Here is a 20,727-nt window from a genome sequence, read left to right as displayed (position 1 = left end):
ACTTGTAATTATCATATATCTAGGTCAATATACAGTTAACACTTACTTGTAATTATCATACATCCAAGTCACTATACAGTTAACACTTACTTGTAATTATCATATATCCAGGTCAATATACTGTTAACACTTACTTGTAATTATCATATATCAAGGTCAATATACAGTTAACACGTACTTGTAATTATCATATATCCAGGTCAATATAAGTTAACACTTACTTGTAATTATCATATATCAAGGTCAACATACAGTTAACACTAACTTGTAATTATCATATATATCCAAGTCAATATAAGTTAACACTTACTTGTAATTATCATATATCTAGGTCAATATACAGTTAACACTTACTTGTAATTATCATACATCCAAGTCACTATACAGTTAACACTTACTTGTAATTATCATATATCCAGGTCAATATACTGTTAACACTTGCTTGTAATTATCATACATCCAAGTCAATATACAGTTAACACTTACTTGTAATTATCATATATCCAGGTCAATATACAGTTAACACTTACTTGTAATTATCATATATCCAGGTCAACATACAGTTAATACTTGTAATTATCATACATCCAAGTCAATATACAGTTAACGCTTACTTGTAATTATCATATATCCAAGTCAATATACAGTTAACACTTGTAATTATCATATATCCAGGTCAATATAAGTTAACACTTACTTGTAATTATCATATATCCAGGTCAATATACAGTTAACACAATCTGATTAAAATCTGATGTAGTGTACGGGCTTTAATTATTTTGGCTATAAACTTATTTTAATTTTATTTTTCATTATATTTGTTATTAATGCCCTTTTATTTTATTTTATTATTTTACTTTGATTTTGATGATTTTTTTAATTCCGCCCTACCTACATCTGAGCCGATGCCTATGTAACGAGATTTCAACGAGACCCACTATCGACGATTTTAGTCAACGAATCACAGACCTCCTTCTATAGCGCACATGATGACGTCACCGGGCAGAGTCAGGTGGCAAACACACTCAAATAAAATGGCGGATTATACCGACGTTAGCGACCGTGAATAACACGGCTTTTCGGTAAGTTTATCATTGTCAAATGCAACGAAAGTCATTTTTATGTTAATATTGTGGCTCGAATGGTTCGACTTTAGATCGTTATTTCGCATAGTTATTCTGGGAGTGACGATTTTGTTTCCACCGGTTCGACCGAACACCAGTGTCTTTTTCCAGTCGCCTGCCCTGGAGACGGGTGATGTTTTGTTGACGATCGGGCCAAAATCGTCTACGGTATTGAAGCTGTAAAAATTCATCAAATTGTATCAACATTTTGTACATTATACAATAACTCTTTATTAAAGTAATTGAGCTGATTTGGACTGGAATAAAATATTTTTTATTTGGAACACATCGCAATTGATCAGGAAATATATGTTTGCTCCAATTTTCTGCGTCGATGCCGTGGGCCGGTGACCGTTATACAATTTAAAATCAGTTTGCATTGTTTACTATAGCTGTTTACAGTGTTCTAATCATTACGATTTACTTATTTTTTGCTTCCATTCTAGATACTTATGCTCAGTGATGTAAAATTGAAGCGATGACTGAATGAACGAACCTTGGCTGGCGAAGATGTATCTGGAAGTGTACACATTTGTTGGAAGTGAACAAATATTCAATGTAATGACAAAAATTGTAAAATGCTGTGGAATTTCTTTTGCAAATAAAAATATACTAGCAATTTTCTATTAATGGTTTATTCAAGTGGGCAAAATATAATGTACAGAAAGATTGCCCGTATACACTGAAAAGTAAGCAACCGACAGCCTGTATAAAAGGGGGGCTGTGATTGGCTGTTACTTACGCGAGATTTGAACGGGACTTACATAGGCGTCGGATCAGATGTAGGTAGGGCAGAATTAAAAAAAATCACAAAATCAAAATCAAAGTAAAATAATGAAATAAAATGGCATTAATAACAAAAGTAATAAAAAATAAAATTAAAATAAGTTTATAGCCAAAATAATTAAAGCCCGTACACTACATCAGATTTTAATCAGATTGCAGTTAACACTAACTTGTAGTTATCATATACAAATGTATATCCAAGTCAATACAAGTTAACACTTACTTGTAATTATCATATATCCAGGTCAATATACAGTTAACACTTACTTGTAATTATCAAATATCCAGGTCAATATAAGTTAACACTTACTTGTAATTATCATATATCCAGGTCAACATACAGTTAACACTAACTTGTAGTTATCATATATATCCAAGTCAATACAAGTTAACACTTACTTGTAATTATCATATATCTAGGTCAATATACAGTTAACACTTACTTGTAATTATCATACATCCAAGTCACTATACAGTTAACACTTACTTGTAATTATCATATATCCAGGTCAATATACTGTTAACACTTACTTGTAATTATCATATATCAAGGTCAATATACAGTTAACACGTACTTGTAATTATCATATATCCAGGTCAATATAAAGTTAACACTTACTTGTAATTATCATATATCCAAGTCAATATACATTTAACGCTTACTTGTAATTATCATATATCCAAGTCAATATACAGTTAACACTTGTAATTATCATATATCCAGGTCAATATACAGTTAACACTAACTTGTAGTTATCATATATATCCAAGTCAATACAAGTTAACACTTACTTGTAATTATCATATATCTAGGTCAATATACAGTTAACACTTACTTGTAATTATCATACATCCAAGTCAATATACAGTTAACACTTACTTGTAATTTTCATGTATCCAAGTCAATATACTGTTACACTTACTTGTAGTTATCATATATATCCAAGTCAATATACAGTTAACACTTACTTGTAATTATCATATATCAAGGTCAATATACTGTTACACTTACTTGTAGTTATCATATATATCCAAGTCAATATACAGTTAACACTTACTTGTAATTATCATATATCAAGGTCAATATACAGTTAACACTTACTTGTAATTATCATATATCCAGGTCAATATACTGTTAACACTTACTTGTAATTATCATATATCCAGGTCAATATACATGTACAGTTAACACTTGTAACTATCATATATCCAGGTCAATATACAGTTAACACTTACTTGTAATTATCATATACCCAGGTCAATATACAGTTAACACTTGTAATTATCATATATCCAGGTCAATATACAGTTAACACATACTTTTAATTATCATATATCCAGGTCAATATACAGTTAACACTTACTTGTAATTATCATATATCCAGGTCAATATAAGTTAACACTTACTTGTAATTATCATATATCTAGGTCAATATACAGTTAACACTTACTTGTAATTATCATACATCCAAGTCAATATACAGGTAACACTTACTTGTAATTTTCATGTATCCAAGTCAATATACTGTTACACTTTTAATACTTGTAGTTATCATATATATCCAAGTCAATATAAGTTAACACTTACTTGTAATTATCATATATCAAGGTCAATATACAGTTAACACTAACTTGTAGTTATCATATATATCCAAGTCAATATAAGTTAACACTTACTTGTAATTATCATATATTCAGGTCAATATTCAGTTAACACTTACTTGTAATTATCATATATCCAGGTCAATAGTTAACAGTTACTTGTAATCACCTTATATTCACGTCATTATACAGTTTTGCAATTATCACATATCTGTGTCAATATACAGTTAACACTTACTTGTAATTATCATATATCCAGGTCAATATATCATACATGGTCTCTCTACATGCTGGGCTCAGATTCTTACTAAATGATACCACAGTTGGCATTAAGTACAGCAGTTCCTCTTCGTTTAATCTCTTTAACATGGCATTAACAATCTTTAGAGACACGAGCTGAATAGTTTCATCTCTGAAAACATATATATTATTATAAGAATGAAATAATCAAATAAAGAAAGATCAAAGTTTATGACCCAGTAATATATTCATAATGCAACAGGTAAGCATGTCACATGACTATATGCAACCAATAGCAGAATGTCATAGAAAGAGAGAAATTACTGCAGATACCAAGTCATCAACATACAGTAAATGCAATAATTATTCACTGGGTTTTAATTTCCTTGTTTTTCAATGATAAGTAAAATCTGCTACATTAAATGTACATGTAAAATAACAATAAAACTCATTGTTTCCTTGACAAATTTGTGTAATTAAAATAGTGAATAAGCTCAAAACATCAAAATAATTAAACTAAATGTCAGAGAAAATAAATGGTTTTACAGTAATTAAAAATTAGTTAAATTTATAAGTTTTATTGCATTAATGCAAACTTTGACTGTGATCTACCAGTACCACTTACCTGTGCCTTAACATTTCCAGAATTCTTTTGTTTTTCATCTCAAGGAATATTTTGTCAATACTATCTACTCTGCCAAGGACCACCTCTAAAGCATAGGTTTTAGGTTGGCCATGAATTTGTGGTAACATGAAAAGCAACTTGTTAATAAACCTTTGAGAGAAATAAAAACATTATCAAGAATTCTGAAAAAGGATATTTCATTTTACTTTTATTAAAATTAATAAGACTATCTTTGATTTCATGACGACTATAAGGTAACAATTTTATGTTGTAATGAGTTTGCAATGGAGTGCTACAAATTCTGAAGCTAGGTAATCAATATGCACCAGGGAGATAGCACATGGCTTAAAAGACAGGATCACAATTACTCAATTGTGTGATCGTTAAAATGTAATCAAATGAATATAGGAGATGATGGATGATGTTTCAAGTTTTGTCAAGGTTTGAGGCTTGGTAATTGATACCAAGTATACAAATGGAATTCATTTGGTTGCTATGTACCCACCTGTCAGTAAATGGTTTATAATACAGCTGTACTTTATAGATGCATGTTATGAAAACTTCTGGTCTGCTAGACTGTGATGATGAGATTTCTCTGAATACATTATCATGAAATGTACCGTCAGTTACCTGATGAAAACAATACATGATTGTATCACATTTCAAATAAAACCTAGTGATTCCTGACCTATTTGAAGTGCTAAAGATTTTGCCATCCCACAGCTGTCATGCATACCTACTTTTCTTGTCAGAATCTGATATTTTACTGAGCAATTTGATTTAAATCTTTCAAAACCAAAGAGACTGAGATAATTACTCAGTTTTCACAGGTTTTTGGTTTATAATGAGACAAAGTTGGTTTTATTGACAGATTATTCTCTATTTTGTCTAACAGTAATCCAAAACTTCTCTGAAATGTCATTTGCATGGAATTATACACTGTATCAATTTACCTTTTCTTTCTCAGCCATGTATTTCATCACCATGCCAACAACCTCAGCTGATGCAGCATAGACATCTTTATATTTAAAAGAAAGGTTGGCACTTAAGGTTGTATAAAACCTGGTAAATATAAACAAATAATTATCACTTTGCTGTTACATTTAGTTTTTCTAATAATACTAATGTAATTGACTTGCCTGGAATGTGAAGATCAGAAAATGACTTACCCCGGTATTCATTGTACTTACCGATCTTTATCAATGCCACATGTATCTCTGTAAGGAGGTAGCTGATTGGATAGAATCACACCAAGTAACTGAATACCAGTAGCGTTTTCTTTGCCTTTAGGATCTTTACCAGAAAATGCTTCAAAGATAACCCTAAGAAAACACAGTAGAATCATTCAACTAAGTACAGGTGACAGTTGGGAAAAAATGTAGTCGCACACTGTACAGTGAACGAAGCCAAGAAATCAAATAATGAAAGTTCACTACACCAATCTTTTTGCTGGTTAACAAATTATTCCTAGATACATTTTAAAGTTGAATGTACATGTAGTGCCACGATGCTTGACATATGGTAACTTCTCGAGCTATATACTCCAGCCTGACGAATTTTCTCATCGTTGAATAAACATGTACTGAGAAAACCTTCTTTTGGACATTGAAATTACTGCTGTCTTTTCTGACAGTTTTGTTGTAGGTGCTAATTGCATGTTTCCCAAACCTAATACTTCATGTTTGGAAGGCAGGGCACATTGTACTCGATTTTTATACTGCTGAGTCGTCGGCTCTGGGAATCAAAACTCTGAATCTCCCTGGTTTGAGATGAACACACTAACTACTGTACCATCGAGTTTTAGGGAAAAAAAACTTTTGCCTACGTTGGTCCCGTAGTTTGGAATATTATTCCATTTAGTACCTCATGCAAGTTCTCATGATTCTTAATTTTCGCACAGATTTTAAAAAACGATTCTTTTTAGATTTTTTAGACTTTTGATCGTTTTTTTGTGATTTTTTTAATGTGCTTAAAAGGTAAGTGTACTATATATTTTTTTTATTAGTCTTATAAATGAATGGCATGACTGTTGATGTAACAATGTATTGTGATGTCATACCTGGAAGGCACTTCAATACAGTCTCTCCATAGTTCTACAACTGTTTTCACCATCTCCAGATTATTACGAAGTACCTGCCTGTTAGAATGGTGAGTGTGATGCATCAAATACTCTACCAATCGGCTAGCTAAAATTCTATCACCTGCCTGTACGGTGAGATAAACAACACAAATCAAAAACCATTACTGTATGAATACATATCTAGTACAGGAGATCATTTGCCTTACATTATAAAGACAAAACATCAGACATCACTCGATCAGTAACAAAATTCAACTGAAATGTGTTGGCCAATCATCTCTAGTGCTTTATGCTGCATACAAATGGCAATGGTTCATACAAGCTTAACTGAACAACAATATATGATGAAATTTTCCATTTTGAAACCATGAACAATTCAAATTATGGCTCACACACTTCTGATACAGGGATTTCACCGGAATGGCCACCGGCTCAATACAACAAAGTCACTAAGTAATTTTTTCCATGGAAACAATTTTTATTTGCATTATGATTTCTATTTGATATATTATCTGTCAACAAAATATCAAGAATTTGTAGAGCTTTTCTGTTTTTGCTAGTCAGTACATTATAAATAAAGATAATCAAATTCAGCATCTTTGGGACATAACTTTACTTCCAAACTGACACCCAGCTGGATTTTCCCTTTCATAGAAACGTACAAGTTCAGCATCTTTGGGACATAACTTTACTTCCAAACTGGCACCCAGCTGGATTTTCCCTTTCATAGAAACGTACAAGTTCAGCATCTTTGGGACATAAGTTTACTTCCAAACTGGCACCCAGCTGGATTTTCCCTTTCATAGAAACGTACAAGTTCAGCATCTTTGGGACATAACTTTACTTCCAAACTGGCACCCAGCTGGATTTTCCCTTTCATAGAAACGTACAAGTTCAGCATCTTTGGGACATAACTTTACTTCCAAACTGGCACACAGCTGGATTTTCCCTTTCATAGAAACGTACAAGTTCTAGAGTGAGTATCATTGTTATCAATAATTTTTACATATTCTTTGTAGTATTTACCTAACATACCAAAAATAACACATATTTAGGAAGATCAGTTTACACAATTTAGATATATGGTGTTTTTGAAAGCGATCTAAAGCTAGATTTAAACAAGCTAAAAACTAGCTGTAACATATTAATATACTGTAAAATACTTAATTTTAGCTGGAATTAATTTTTGATTAAATGACTTTATGGGTGTTTTGTATGGAATTTATTTTCACTGATTTTTGGTGAGTTGAATGTAAAATATACAAGAAAAGGTATATTCGCTGGATTTTATTTTCACTGAATCATTCCTTTAGCAAAAATAGTGAAAATTAATTCCAAGCGAAAGTATTTTACAGTATAGTAGGCAATATTTGGTGATCATTGTCCTGAATAACTATTCAAAATAGGTAGCTTTTCCGAGCTATGGCTCATTGCTGGTGGCATACGAAAAGATCATAAGTACTAGTGAAACACAAGGACACATATAACCACCACAAAATAGAATGACTTCACAATAGAACATGTATACATGTACTACCGGTATTAGTAGTAAGCACAGAGAATGAGTTGACTAGATTGTTAATGTTGTTATATAGTCCAAACGCAGAATATAGTTACATCCTCAATGCTTATTTTATTTGTGGACATATGAACGTATCTGTAATTTTATGCCCCCAAGAAATAATTTCATCTGCTAGTGAAGAAGGGCCATTGTGAAAAATGTCTAGTTATTTCAAACAGTTAAATAAAGACAATGATTATGTCCACTATATATTATATTTGTCAGTCCATTCAGCTTATATTAATTTAATACGTTATGCTTGGATCATACATTGTATGTAATGTTATCTATAGATTTGAATATCATTTCAACCATAATAAACTTGTTTCTTCAAGGCTGATACAAGAATGAGAGAAAAGAAGAACATGTATATACCTCAGGTTTTGCAATTGCTGACCATGTCAACATAAGTACGACAATATCACCTATCATGTAATGAATGCCATCACCACCAGTCTGACCACCAAGGATCCACTCCATCAAAGGAGCCAACCAGAATTTAGCATACGGACGGAACACCTGAATATTAAGCAGACATCACATATGATGATATATAATCGATATGTGATAATTGACAAGTTTTCAAATTCATACAAAAACAGATTATATTTTAAATGTTTCAGTGTATTTACCACCTACCTCCTCAGCATTGATAATCAGTTTAATGATGAACAACTTTACATTAGGATTGGTTGAAGGACCAGATAACTTCTTCTGTAAGTATGACATATAGCCAGGCAACTCATGAGGGACTGTACCCTGTAAAGAATAAATAAAGATATGATTATAACAAGGTGTCACTCCCCTGTATTATATATATGTGTGTGACAGAGAAGTGAAGACAGAGGTCCAGTGTGATGAAGATCAAGAAAAGAATTGAAAGTTCTTGATTATATTTTGCCCAAAAGTTTACAAAATTCTGAAACAATTGTCACTACCATATTGACACAAAAACAGGAACATTGATACGTAAGTTTCTGATTGGTTTGCTATGCATGTTTTAATTGTGTTGTTTTGGTATCAGAAACAATATGTTACTAAAAATCAGAACACAACTTTGTTCATTGTCCTTATATTATTGCGTAGCATTACCTTTGCCACTTCAGGAGTAACTTTATTTCTTTTCATATGTTTAAGTAATGCTGTCATATTTGACATGCATTCGTGTAGATTCAGTTCATCCATCTCCATCTCTAAGTAATCTCCCTTCACAAAAGCCGACGGTGGCTGGTAACAAAGAGAATACAAAACGTGGTAAGACATGCAACATGCAAAGATTGACATGCAAAGATTGGTCTGAAATTCCATCATCACAAAAAAACACAATGTACTAATAAAATGTAACATCTCTATATTACAAAGCAACACTAGATAACAGAAAGACCACAGCAAATCAAGAGAAAGACTCAATGTATATATGCATGGTTCAGTACAGACTATAGTATATGACAATGTATTACTGGTCAAACATTAATGACAGGTAATATTTACTATCACTATATAAGTATGCTTGCACCTGATATCACATTAAGTATCATTAATTGTTATAATTCTTAATATTTTGTTAAAAGTGTCAGTAATATTCAAATTTTGAAGGGATGACATGTTTAAAGTCACAAGTGGTGAGGAACTTTTGCGTGAAATTCCTGAGAATTATCTTTTAGGAATGCATTTACCATACATTAATAACTATACACAAAATTGTAATAGATAACTACAGATACAATATACCATTCCTGTCAAGAACTATTGGTACTGGTAAAATGTTAATAAGGAAGCTAAACACACCAGTACTGGACTGGATGTTACAACATACCAATGGTGATGCTGATCTTGGACCCTGTGATGTATTTCCTGATGCTGCAGTTTTATCTTTATCCAATGTGCCAGTAAAGGCAGCCGTATTCATGTCAAACTGACTGATTTCTTCACTAAGACTGCTGTCAGCTAGATACTGTGAGGAAAGATATCTGACACCTAGAAAATAAAAATATATTATCTGGGAAACATACAAATTGTGATGTAGATACATACATACATGTACTCTACATACAAGCAGGACAAAGGAAAAAGTTGCTGGTAAATTTGATTTCTAAAAAACAATGCCTGCACACAAATTTCCCTTTTAACCCCTATAAAAATCAAAGAAAGCTTAGAAAGAACTCCCGTGTGCTGAGAGTTTTGGAGACACATTAAAAATTAATTCAAAATTACTTATACTTGAGATATTGATGGAATAGCTGAAAACTAATTATGCAAATAAGGTAACTATTATGAACAGATTTAAGTGTAAAACTAATAAGGTCTGCACAATGTACCAAGTTTCATTGAAATGTGATTAGAACCAAAAAAATATTAATTATTATGCTAATTAGAGAATTAATATGAACAGATTTTAATCCAAAATTAATCAGACTGTTTATTGTCCTAGAGCATTTATGTACCAAGTTTTATTCAAATGTGATGATCAATACTTGAGATATCAGTATTAATTAATTATGTTAATTAGGAATCCAATGAGTGGTTTTTAGACATCATAGAACAGAAAAAAATTAACTAATTATGCAAATTAGGTAATTAATAGGCACAATTATTTATTCCAAAATTAATCAGGTCTCTGCATAGTCCTAGAATATCTATGTCGCAAGTCTCATTGAAATGTGATGATTAGTACTTGAGATATCAGGTGAAAAGCTGAAAATTAACTAATTATGCTAATAAGGTGATTAATATGCACAAATATTTACCCAAAAACTAATTAGATCTCTGCACAGTCCTCAAGTAACGATGTACTAAGTTTCATTGAAACGTGATCATTACTACTCGAAATAACAAAAGCTGAAAATTAATTAATTATGCAAATTAGGTAATTAATATGTACTGATATTACCTTAAAAACTATCAGGTATGTGCAGTGTCATATGACACCTATGTACCAAGTTTTATTGAAATGTTATGATTAGTACTTGAGATATCAGTGGAAAAGCCGAAAATTGATTAATCATTATGTAAATTAGGTAATTAATAATATTAACAGATTTTTACCCAAAACTAATCAAATCTGAGCATTAGTTCAGAGCATCCATGTGCCAATTTTCATTGAAATCCAATGAGTGGTTCTTCAAAAATCAGTGGAACAGTCATAGAACAGCTTAAAATCAGTTAATTACCATGCAAATTAGGTAATTAATATTCATAGATTTTTACCCAAAACTAATAAAATCTCCGCACTAGTTCAGAGCATCCATGTGCCAAATTTCATCAAAATCCAATGAGTGGGTCTTCAGATATCAGTGGAACAGTCTTGGAACAGCTAAAAATCGGCAAATTAGGTAATTAATATTCATAGATTTTTACCAAAACCTAATCAACTCTGCGCATTATCCCAGAGCATCTATGTACCACGTTTCACCAAAATTTGATTAGTGGTTCTTGAGATAACGGTGGAACAAAAAAAAGTGACATACATACATACATACATACATACATACATACAGACATACAGACATACAGACATACAGACATACAGACATACAGACAGGGTAACTGCAAAGACTCCCTTTTGTGCTTCGCACACGGGAGTCAAAAAGAATGCAAATTGGATTTTTATTGTACTTTTTTCTAAAATTCTGACTGTAACACAATAATTTGTTATGTTTGAAATGAAACACAGGCTAGAATACACCATAATGAAAAAAATGCTTGCGAATCACTACTAGTAAAATGAATAATGGGAACTGACCTCCAGTTCCATATAAACCAACTGCTGAGTCCTGCAAGTCATCCTCTTCACTGGCATCTCTAACTTCCTTACGAATAGCAACAAATTTCTTTTTGCGTTCCATGGGTGATTCCATTTCAATCTCAAAGTGATAAACCTTATCGGCGTCAACAAGATTGTCAAGAAAAAACTGACCCTAAATACAGTGTAAAAACAGTCAAACAGATTTAGAGTTAGCAATTTTTATTTTAAAAACAAATCAATTCTCAATAAGTACAATCTACTACACAGATCAATAATGAAAATAAAAACAAATGACGATTTTTGAATTTTTATTTTATGATGTACGGTACTTCATTTGTTATTAATGTGTCACATTACCTTGGCATGATTCTCAGCAAAAAGAAATCCATTATAGAATTTGATGTCATTCTGAGTACAGGAGACGATAGCTACCAAGGCATTGTAGGCAGCACAGTGATACTGTCGACGCAATTCTACCAATACACTCTCACCTCTGATGTCTTCTCCCTTGGCAGCATGGGCAATCCTGCAATATACACACATTTATGTACATGTATGATTCATTATAAAATAAATTATGTTTATTTAATTACAACGGATAATCTGATACCATGGTGAAGACAGGATTAGATTAACATCAACCTAAATTTCCATGAAATTTACTCTATATGAAGCAAATTGGATCATTTAAATAGGACTTACTTAACCCACAAACTCACCTCTGTCATTTACGCAAGTGTATCTTTTGTGTACGAGTACCTAAAAACAGAGCACAACCGTATTAGCTGAACAGATAGCAAAGGCGATTTGAGATCACTGTTGAACCATTCTTGATTTTTGAATGACTTTGTGAGATGGTTCAACATTGGTCTCAGCTTTGCTACCTGTTTATCTAGTAGCAAATACAGTCACATTCGGTGTTTTGAGGCATTCATACATAGCTCAGTGTATGCATTACAGATAGCAAATACGCTAGATTTGAGAGATGCTGAACAAAAGAAGAGTTCTCACTTTGTCAAAGCCATCGTCATTTCTTTACCAGACTTGACTGAATCACGACAGTATATTTTATTGACTTTAGATTGTGGTGTGTTCAGTTCTTCTTTAGTCATCCTGGAATACAATACTTCCATCAATTCAAAACATCCAATCTTAGACACCAGTTGTGTTTCAAAACTACTCTCTGGTACCTGTAGAGAGAAAGTGAGTAAAACAGTTCTAAAAATTTGTAAAACATGTACAAGTATAATTTATACTAAATTTAAAATTGGAATACTAGTAGTGCATTTGAAAATGATGTGATGAATTAAACAAAAAATGCAAGTAGTTGTGATGCATTTTTAATTTTTTTAATTTAAATTATCAAAAATGGTATTTTATACAAGGAGTATAATTGCTATCGAACAACCAAAACATTTCACTCAACTGGAGAGTGACAATTAACCTTTTCACCACCAGATTTTCTCAACCAAATTGTTCTGCACTTTTTTCTTTTATTCTTCAGTTTTTCTAGAAATGAACTCTAATCTTGGAGCCAACAGACAAAATGTGAGTCAGTTTGGGCTATTTTTGTCTCAATTTTCTGAAAGAAAGTGCAGACTACAAACAGGAAAATTTTGTGAATTTGTGACGGTTCACTGGTTGTAAAAAGGTTAAGCTTGATACTGATTCTCAAGTTCTCAAGATTAATGTCATATGCAGAGGAAACACAAAATATAAACACACAGTATATAATTACAACGACTTACCTTAATTTGCTTGGCTTCAATAGTATTCATGATTTGATTGACATGACTTATAAAGAATGTACTCAGTGTAGGAATGTCGACCAATCTCAACAGAGGAAGACCAACTCTCTCTAAAGCCGCCCGGCGTATGTCATTTGGGTAGACGTTCTCTTTGTGAAAGACGTCAAACGCCACATCCACGGCCGGTTTCTGTTTATCAGCAGGAAGACTAGTAAGAAATGAGAACAGAATAACGATAATGTCAGCAATGTATAATCTACCAGAGTAAGCTTAAACTATGTTACCTGACCACTTGGCAAATTAGGCATCTGGTAAAATTAGGTATCTGGTATCTGCAATTGTTTGTGTTTGAGGTAACGTCAGCAGGAGAATACATCAGTTAGACATTTATTCTACTCTGCATGCTGATAAAACCACTACACTACACTGAGTATCATCTGCTGAAAGTATTACTGTGATAACCACTCAGTTTTCACCTAGCCAATAGATGTGGTATTCTTGTGCCCATTAGTTTATGAGGTGGCAATACCTCCTTTGACACGTTCATACACATGATGATTTAAGATGCAGTATAAGACCCTGTAGTATAATCCTATAGCACTACTCACCAAGTGAACTTATCAGGATGGTTCAATATACACATTTTGTAGAATGTATTGTTTATTCCAAAGGTTCATTCCACAATGACCACTGCCCTTTACCCACAGATTAATCATAAAACAAGACAGTTAGAAGGAATGCAACAACTTACTGTTTAATAAATGTAATCAAGGATGCCTGTATCTGATCTTCACAGACATGTTTAGGTTCACGACACATGATACTGATTAAAAGTTCCAGTAACATTAGGCTTCCAGAAATCACCAATGCAGACAAGATCTGAAAGTGAATTCAGCAAAGAGGTTCAGTCATTTATAAAAGTGAAAAAACAAACATGCAAGTGTAAAAAATAACCAAAAAAAAAAAAAATACATAATATACAGTCACCATTTTGTTAAATAAATTTAATGATAATATCAAAAACAGTCTCTTATACAAAGCAAAAATGTACAGTGCCCACAGGAAGCAAATAAATATATTGTCTTGTAAAGATGTAGTTTTACCTTGCCAAATGCTGCTACATAATCATTGTATTTGGGACTTCCAACAACAAACTCTGAAGACTTCAAAGGAAAGTTATCAGCAATCAGTCTGTTCAGTCTCCCTCTTAGAATAACAAGAGAAAGAAAAACATTTTATATGGTACAAAAGTATATTACTACAAAGATGGATGCCATGAGTTCAGCTTTAAAGTTCTAACTCTTGATATTAAGCATGCAGGAATGTAGTTAACACACTTATGACAAGAATTTCATGAAAGTTGTTCTCTGTATTTGAAAGTTTGCAGAAACGAAATGGAGTAATCTAATTAGTTGTTAAATTATGAACCTCGGATGCATTTTGACCAATTTTCAATTCAAAATGGCCACCAAAGTAGGATTTGACATTATGGCGAAAATACTCATTGTTTCCATGGAAACAAGTGTGTGTGCAATAGACATCAATTCTTTATGATATTTGATCCAGAGAGCCATTTAGGGTAAAATTAACAAACACAGCAGTGTACTGTCTATGCCACTTGGAACAGGTCTAGAAAAATAACACTATTAAATGGGTGACTTACTGTAAGAGAGATAACTCTTGTTCTGGTATCCTGGTAAAGAAGTAGAGTATTTCCAAAACTCTACTCTTGAATGCCAGAGATGTGTTGGAATCAGTCACCATATTCAGATACATATCAAAAACAGGCTTGAATGCAGCATGGGTAGGATCAGAGGCAAACTAAAACATAAATAAAATCCATTATTTGAACTGAGTTTTGCATTTTAAAACAGGCATAATAATATAGCTACATGTAAGCAATGATCTATGACTTTAGCGTATATCTTTGAATAAGAATTACAGAATGCAGTGCTTTCGAAGTATGATTTAACGCATTAAATTTTTACTTCAATATCAATTAAATATTGTCTATAATAAAAATAATAAAAATTCTGGGGTTACATAATAACAGTAAATAATAACAGTTCATACTGTGATTATTGCCTTTTAAGAAACAGCTATGCTATGAGTTTCTCCACATATAACCACATATAACCAAATTTTAAAAACCCACCTTTGAGTCTATCTGAAGTAATTTCTTGAGCAGAATTAGAGTTGAACTTCTTTGATCATGAGTAGCACCCTCACTCCACCATGATTTTAATGAACTCCAATTTGATAGGATGGCAGCATGAACAGTTAATCCTTTCCTGAAAACAAAGTATGACATTTAATGTTTGTATACTGCCCAGGATGTGCTAAACCAACAGAGCATATGTTAGTGATTCCAACATACACTGAATAACTAACACAAAAATTGTGAGTTGCAGAGTTCAGGAACAGTATTTGTGTTGTTCCATGGATATATTGTGAACAAAATGTTACCAACTTTTCTCAAACAACTATTAATTGTAACATCATTAAATTTATGTTTGGATATCTTGACAAAGTTTCATACTTTGTGGGCTTCATGATTCAACAAGTCATTGAAAATGACTCAGTCCCCGTTAAATTTTTGAAAGTTCTCTTTGTGCTCGTCAGTCCAAAGAATTTTGAAATATGACTCTGGACGGACTCGCAAGGACGTACGAAGACCGAATTATAAGTCCCCGTTTTCGAACTTCGTTCGAACTGGGACTAACAAGGATTACTAATTTTTGTTTTAAAAATTTATGTCATCATACATTTCTTGAAGGTGGAGAGGTTGTGACCTGCTTACATGCAGGAATTGAGTCGAAATGACGATAACAATGCATGATAAAAATGCAATAGCTAATGGGTAGATCTGTGTTTGAAACGAACAACACGCTATGACTCCTTTGTTTTAACTGTTCCCAACTGCTTGTTGCCGATGGTTACATGATATGCATGGCTATTGTCTGATAGATGAGAAACATAATTTATCAGTGATGTGCACTGTTCAGTTCGTTTTCAGACCAGTCTATAGAGAGTCTATGGTTGCAGCAATTTTGACAATACTAGAAATAGTCTAGTTAAATTTAATATTAGGTATTATACATCTGGCTGTGAAACAATAGAATAGTAGTCCATAAAAAGAATAAACATTTACAGATTTGTTTAATTTGTCATGAATTTCTTTCTTGTTCTTCTTTCTTGACTCTGCTACATATTGGTCTATATAAACAATATTATTATACTGCAACTGTGGAGGTATTCTCGTAATATATATAGTGTATATAGTGTACTTCAATCAGTAAATCAAGTGATAGGAATATTGCTTACTTCTTCCTCAGCTCTCTGTTATTTGTGATATGATCCAACAGCCCATTCAGTATGGTACTAACAATGGTGGAGTCAGCAGCAACATGACGTAGCAACAATGGCACAACCTCCTGGCCATGCTGTGCTAACTGTGTATTGATGGGTACTTTGAAATGACTATAAAACGACAGACCATAATACCCTGCAGAGCTATCCACCCTACCAGTCTTCACAGGAGTCTTGTTCATCAAACAGCTGACAAGTTCTTTGGACTAGGTTAAAATAAATTCAGTGAATATAATGTAGAGGAGTTCAAATAAATGTTTTATATTTATGAATTCAAGTACAGTACTGGTTCGAGTACTTGTTCAATCATACCATACAAAATCTTTCACAATTTTAAAACACAAAAGTGTATATGGCATAAATGTTAGCATGATTTTATATTTGCTTTTTCGCTGGAAGATAAGTGAGGCAAATTAACAGAATAAGCAAGAATGCAAATACAAATATGAATGCAGATGCACAACAATACATGTACCTAATTATGAATAAATTAACATATCATTACCTGACTAGCCAATAGGAATGCAAGGTCCAATAACCGTACTGCAAGTTCATGTGCAGTAGGAGACAGATGTGATACAATCAATGAGTTGCTTTGCTTTGTAGAAATACTCTCAAATACAGCAGTCAGTAACTGTTGGGAGAACTTGTCACCAGAAGCCATGCCCTGAAGAAACAGAATGTATGTTATCACTTGAACCTGCCACTAAAGTAAAGTTTACATTATAAAATATGTGGACACTAACACATTTCACCAGAAGGCATTTTTTTAAGAAAAGGGGCTGCTTGATGTTTTTCGAAAAACATTAATTACACATGGAGTAGAAGCACTAGATCAACAAGCAGCCTGTCGGCTGAGATAGCTCCGCTGTTAGCAATGCACATTGCAATTAAAGAACGGAAGATATCATTAGAAAATGAACAATATGTATAGTATTAATGCAATGGGACTTGCTGTTTTCAACAAGAAGTCAAAAATGTCACTTTTTACCAATAATTAAAAAAATTATTCACCAAAATTAGAGAATTGAAGATATCATTACAAAATGAACAAATCTGAGAGAGGTCCACATGTAGTACCTATATATGTAATATCAAAGCAATTGGACTTGCTGTTTTTAACAAGAAGTCGAAAATACAACATTTTACCAAAAATGACAAAAATATTCACCAAAATTAGAGAATTGAAGATATCATCATGAAATGAACAAACCTAAGAGAGATCTACCCAAGGTACATATACATAAAGTATCAAAGCATTCAGGCTTGTAGTTTTCAAGAAGAAGTCGAAAAAGTAAAACATTGACACAGACGACGACGACGGACAGTCACTCATATGATAAGCTCCGCTCGACAAAGTCGACAGCGGAGCTAAAAATATTCACCAAATTTAGAGAATTGAAGATATCATCATGAAATGAACAAATCTGAGAGCGGTCTACCCAAGGTACATATACACCAAGTATCAAAGAATTCAGGCTTGTAGTTTTCAAGAAGAAGTCGAAAAAGTAAAACATTGACACAGACGACGACGGACGACGACGGACAATCACTCATATAAGCTCCGCTCGACAAAGTCGACAGCGGAGCTAATCACAGAAAGTGTAGCTTCATTTTAACAATGGAGGTTGGCATTTACTAGAAGCAAACAAGTAGAACTATTTGACATGTATCACCTACATGTACTACTACCTGAAACTATGAAACTGAAAAATAGTATCTTGTAAACAAATGACACATCACAAACATAGGAGACAGTTCTCTTGACTGGGCAAATTGCCCCCAAAAAAACCATACCGACATTCCAAAATGCCAGTTGTCAATTCTCTATAATCACACTTGGAATGAGAGGTGACAAGGTATCTGGATCACACACAAGAACTTCAGGTTTAGGGAAATATCATCACAAAGTCACTTCACTAGCTTCTGACTTTAATAGTGTCCTGTGCACTACTTGACGCACAAATATGCTTGGAACCAGTGGAATCATCGTCCCACGCTTCCGCTGACCAATCCTCATAAATATGACAAGAACATCCAGAGAGACCACAAACCAAACAGAACCTTTTCCCCTCATAACATTGCATCAATTCTTACAGTGTTTAGACTGTAGTAACACTGAGCAGCCATGTTTTCTGGAAGCACATATTTGGCTATTGGTGGAGAAGGTGAATGATTTGACATCTTAGATAGTTCAACGAGTTGAGAAAACCATCCATGCAATCCAAGAGATCCCTGAACAATAAATTTACTTTAAAATGAGCTAACTCAAAAGATTTAACTGTAAAATACGCCATATTGGATTTCAACCACAAGATTAAAAATAAAATAGCTTACCGTTTTCTGCAAGGCAGGTAGAAGCAAATTGGCTTTGTGTAGCTGTTCATAACCAGATACCATGTGTGTCAATTTCACATAATTGATTCCTTTATCATCACCCTTCAGTATTGATGGAGTGATATTCATCAAATGCATATGACTATAAGAAAATAAGAAACTCTTAGACAGTTCAAATTAACTTTTGTCAAAATTTGTAAACATTGCACAAGATAATTTATTCACTCTTTCAACTAGATTCATAAGAAAAGGGTATGCAACTTTCATAACCATGTATGATGTGATAAAGATCTCACGAGAAGCCAACTCTCACGATTTGCAAAATGTTTGAAAGCAGTTCATTTGTGTCTGTGTCAATGAAACATAGTTCTAAACAATAACATCACAATGCAGAATGCTTGGAAATGTCTGATAGTGTAAACAAGAAATAAGCAAAATTATTGCTGCATACAAAAATGCAAAACTTACATATTATACGCTTTGTGAAAATACAAGGACATGTACTAAAAACAGTGTGAAATGAAAACCTATTGTTCCGCAGACACATTAATTTGCATTAGGATTTCTAGAAATAAATTTGCTCTTGCCATTTTGTGACAATATTGCAATTTGTGTGACATCTTCAATTCACATGTAAGCTCATATTACACCCCTTGCATATTCTAATCTTATATAACCTTGGCAATATACAAATCTGCATGTCAGGTTTAATTATGTCTGGTTTTGTCCGGTCTAGTCAGGTCAGGGCTGGTTTTGTAGGTTATACATGTAGATGAGTTGGTTGAGGATGTGTCTAGATGTGAACTGATAAGGTCACATCTGGTCTAGTCTAGTCTGATCTGGTCAAGTTAATTCTGGTCTAATTAGGTCAGGTCAATCAGGCTTGGTCAAGTCAAGTCAGGTGTGGTCTAGTCTGATCCAATCCAGTCCAGTTTAGTTGGGAAATTCTGGTTTAATTAGGTCTAGTTAGGTTGAGTCGATCAGGCCAGGTCAGGTCCGGTCTAGTCTGGTTCAGTCCAGTCTGCTCAGGTCAGGTTAATTCTGATCTCATTAGGTTTGGTCTGTTTTGTTTCGACCAGTTCCGTCTGATGGGAGCAATTCATGTAATTAATTGACAAGCTAAATTCACCTTTTTGGTTTGAGTTTTTCCTGCAGACATTTCTTCATTTCTGATGACACATTACCAGGAGCTTTCTGAGTCATAAACATCAACAGCTGACCAGTCTGAAAACACAACAGAATATTATAATGATCAAGCATAACTAAAACATTGATCCTTGAAAACAGAAAAATGTCCAGTGTTTTATCTCAACAAAGCCAATTAAATTCTCAACAAATTTTTCCTCTTTTACAATTTCTCATACAAAACAAAAAATTATGATTTCAGTCAGAAAATGAAAAGGTCATGTGGTCATGTAATCTCCATTTGTCAATAGTTCAGATTTGTCATCATATTTTGGCATGAAAAACATAATCACATAATTTATATTTTTGTTAGACACACCATGTG

General features: G+C 33.0%; 1 protein-coding gene and 1 long non-coding RNA gene across 2 annotated transcripts in view; one reads left to right on the top strand and one right to left on the bottom strand.

Moving 5' to 3' along the window:
• The window catches only part of LOC102809109 (DNA-dependent protein kinase catalytic subunit-like), an 80,967-nt gene that overhangs the window by 30,145 nt on the left and 30,095 nt on the right, over positions 1-20,727 (bottom strand). The window contains exons 35-56 of the mRNA XM_085502651.1: positions 20,347-20,441; positions 19,218-19,359; positions 17,386-17,547; positions 16,836-17,086; positions 15,667-15,802; positions 15,175-15,332; positions 14,615-14,717; positions 14,263-14,390; positions 13,512-13,719; positions 12,775-12,953; positions 12,121-12,289; positions 11,761-11,935; positions 9,835-9,995; positions 9,111-9,245; positions 8,658-8,777; positions 8,394-8,537; positions 6,437-6,582; positions 5,568-5,699; positions 5,331-5,439; positions 4,883-5,007; positions 4,378-4,527; positions 3,751-3,924 (exon numbers count right to left, since the gene is read on the bottom strand). Of these exons, the coding sequence (XP_085358777.1) occupies positions 3,751-3,924; positions 4,378-4,527; positions 4,883-5,007; positions 5,331-5,439; positions 5,568-5,699; positions 6,437-6,582; positions 8,394-8,537; positions 8,658-8,777; positions 9,111-9,245; positions 9,835-9,995; positions 11,761-11,935; positions 12,121-12,289; positions 12,775-12,953; positions 13,512-13,719; positions 14,263-14,390; positions 14,615-14,717; positions 15,175-15,332; positions 15,667-15,802; positions 16,836-17,086; positions 17,386-17,547; positions 19,218-19,359; positions 20,347-20,441 (3,302 nt within the window). The remainder of the gene's footprint in view (positions 1-3,750; positions 3,925-4,377; positions 4,528-4,882; positions 5,008-5,330; positions 5,440-5,567; positions 5,700-6,436; positions 6,583-8,393; positions 8,538-8,657; positions 8,778-9,110; positions 9,246-9,834; positions 9,996-11,760; positions 11,936-12,120; positions 12,290-12,774; positions 12,954-13,511; positions 13,720-14,262; positions 14,391-14,614; positions 14,718-15,174; positions 15,333-15,666; positions 15,803-16,835; positions 17,087-17,385; positions 17,548-19,217; positions 19,360-20,346; positions 20,442-20,727) is intronic.
• On the top strand, positions 758-1,743 carry LOC146739233 (uncharacterized). The gene is made up of 2 exons (XR_014930134.1): positions 758-1,082; positions 1,571-1,743. It is a non-coding gene; the product is annotated as an uncharacterized LOC146739233 (long non-coding RNA).

The sequence above is a fragment of the Saccoglossus kowalevskii genome, chromosome 8 (assembly GCF_978046115.1).
Source record: "Saccoglossus kowalevskii chromosome 8, keSacKowa6.1, whole genome shotgun sequence".
Lineage (NCBI taxonomy): Eukaryota > Metazoa > Hemichordata > Enteropneusta > Harrimaniidae > Saccoglossus > Saccoglossus kowalevskii.
This window is presented reverse-complemented; position numbering and strand designations above follow the sequence as displayed.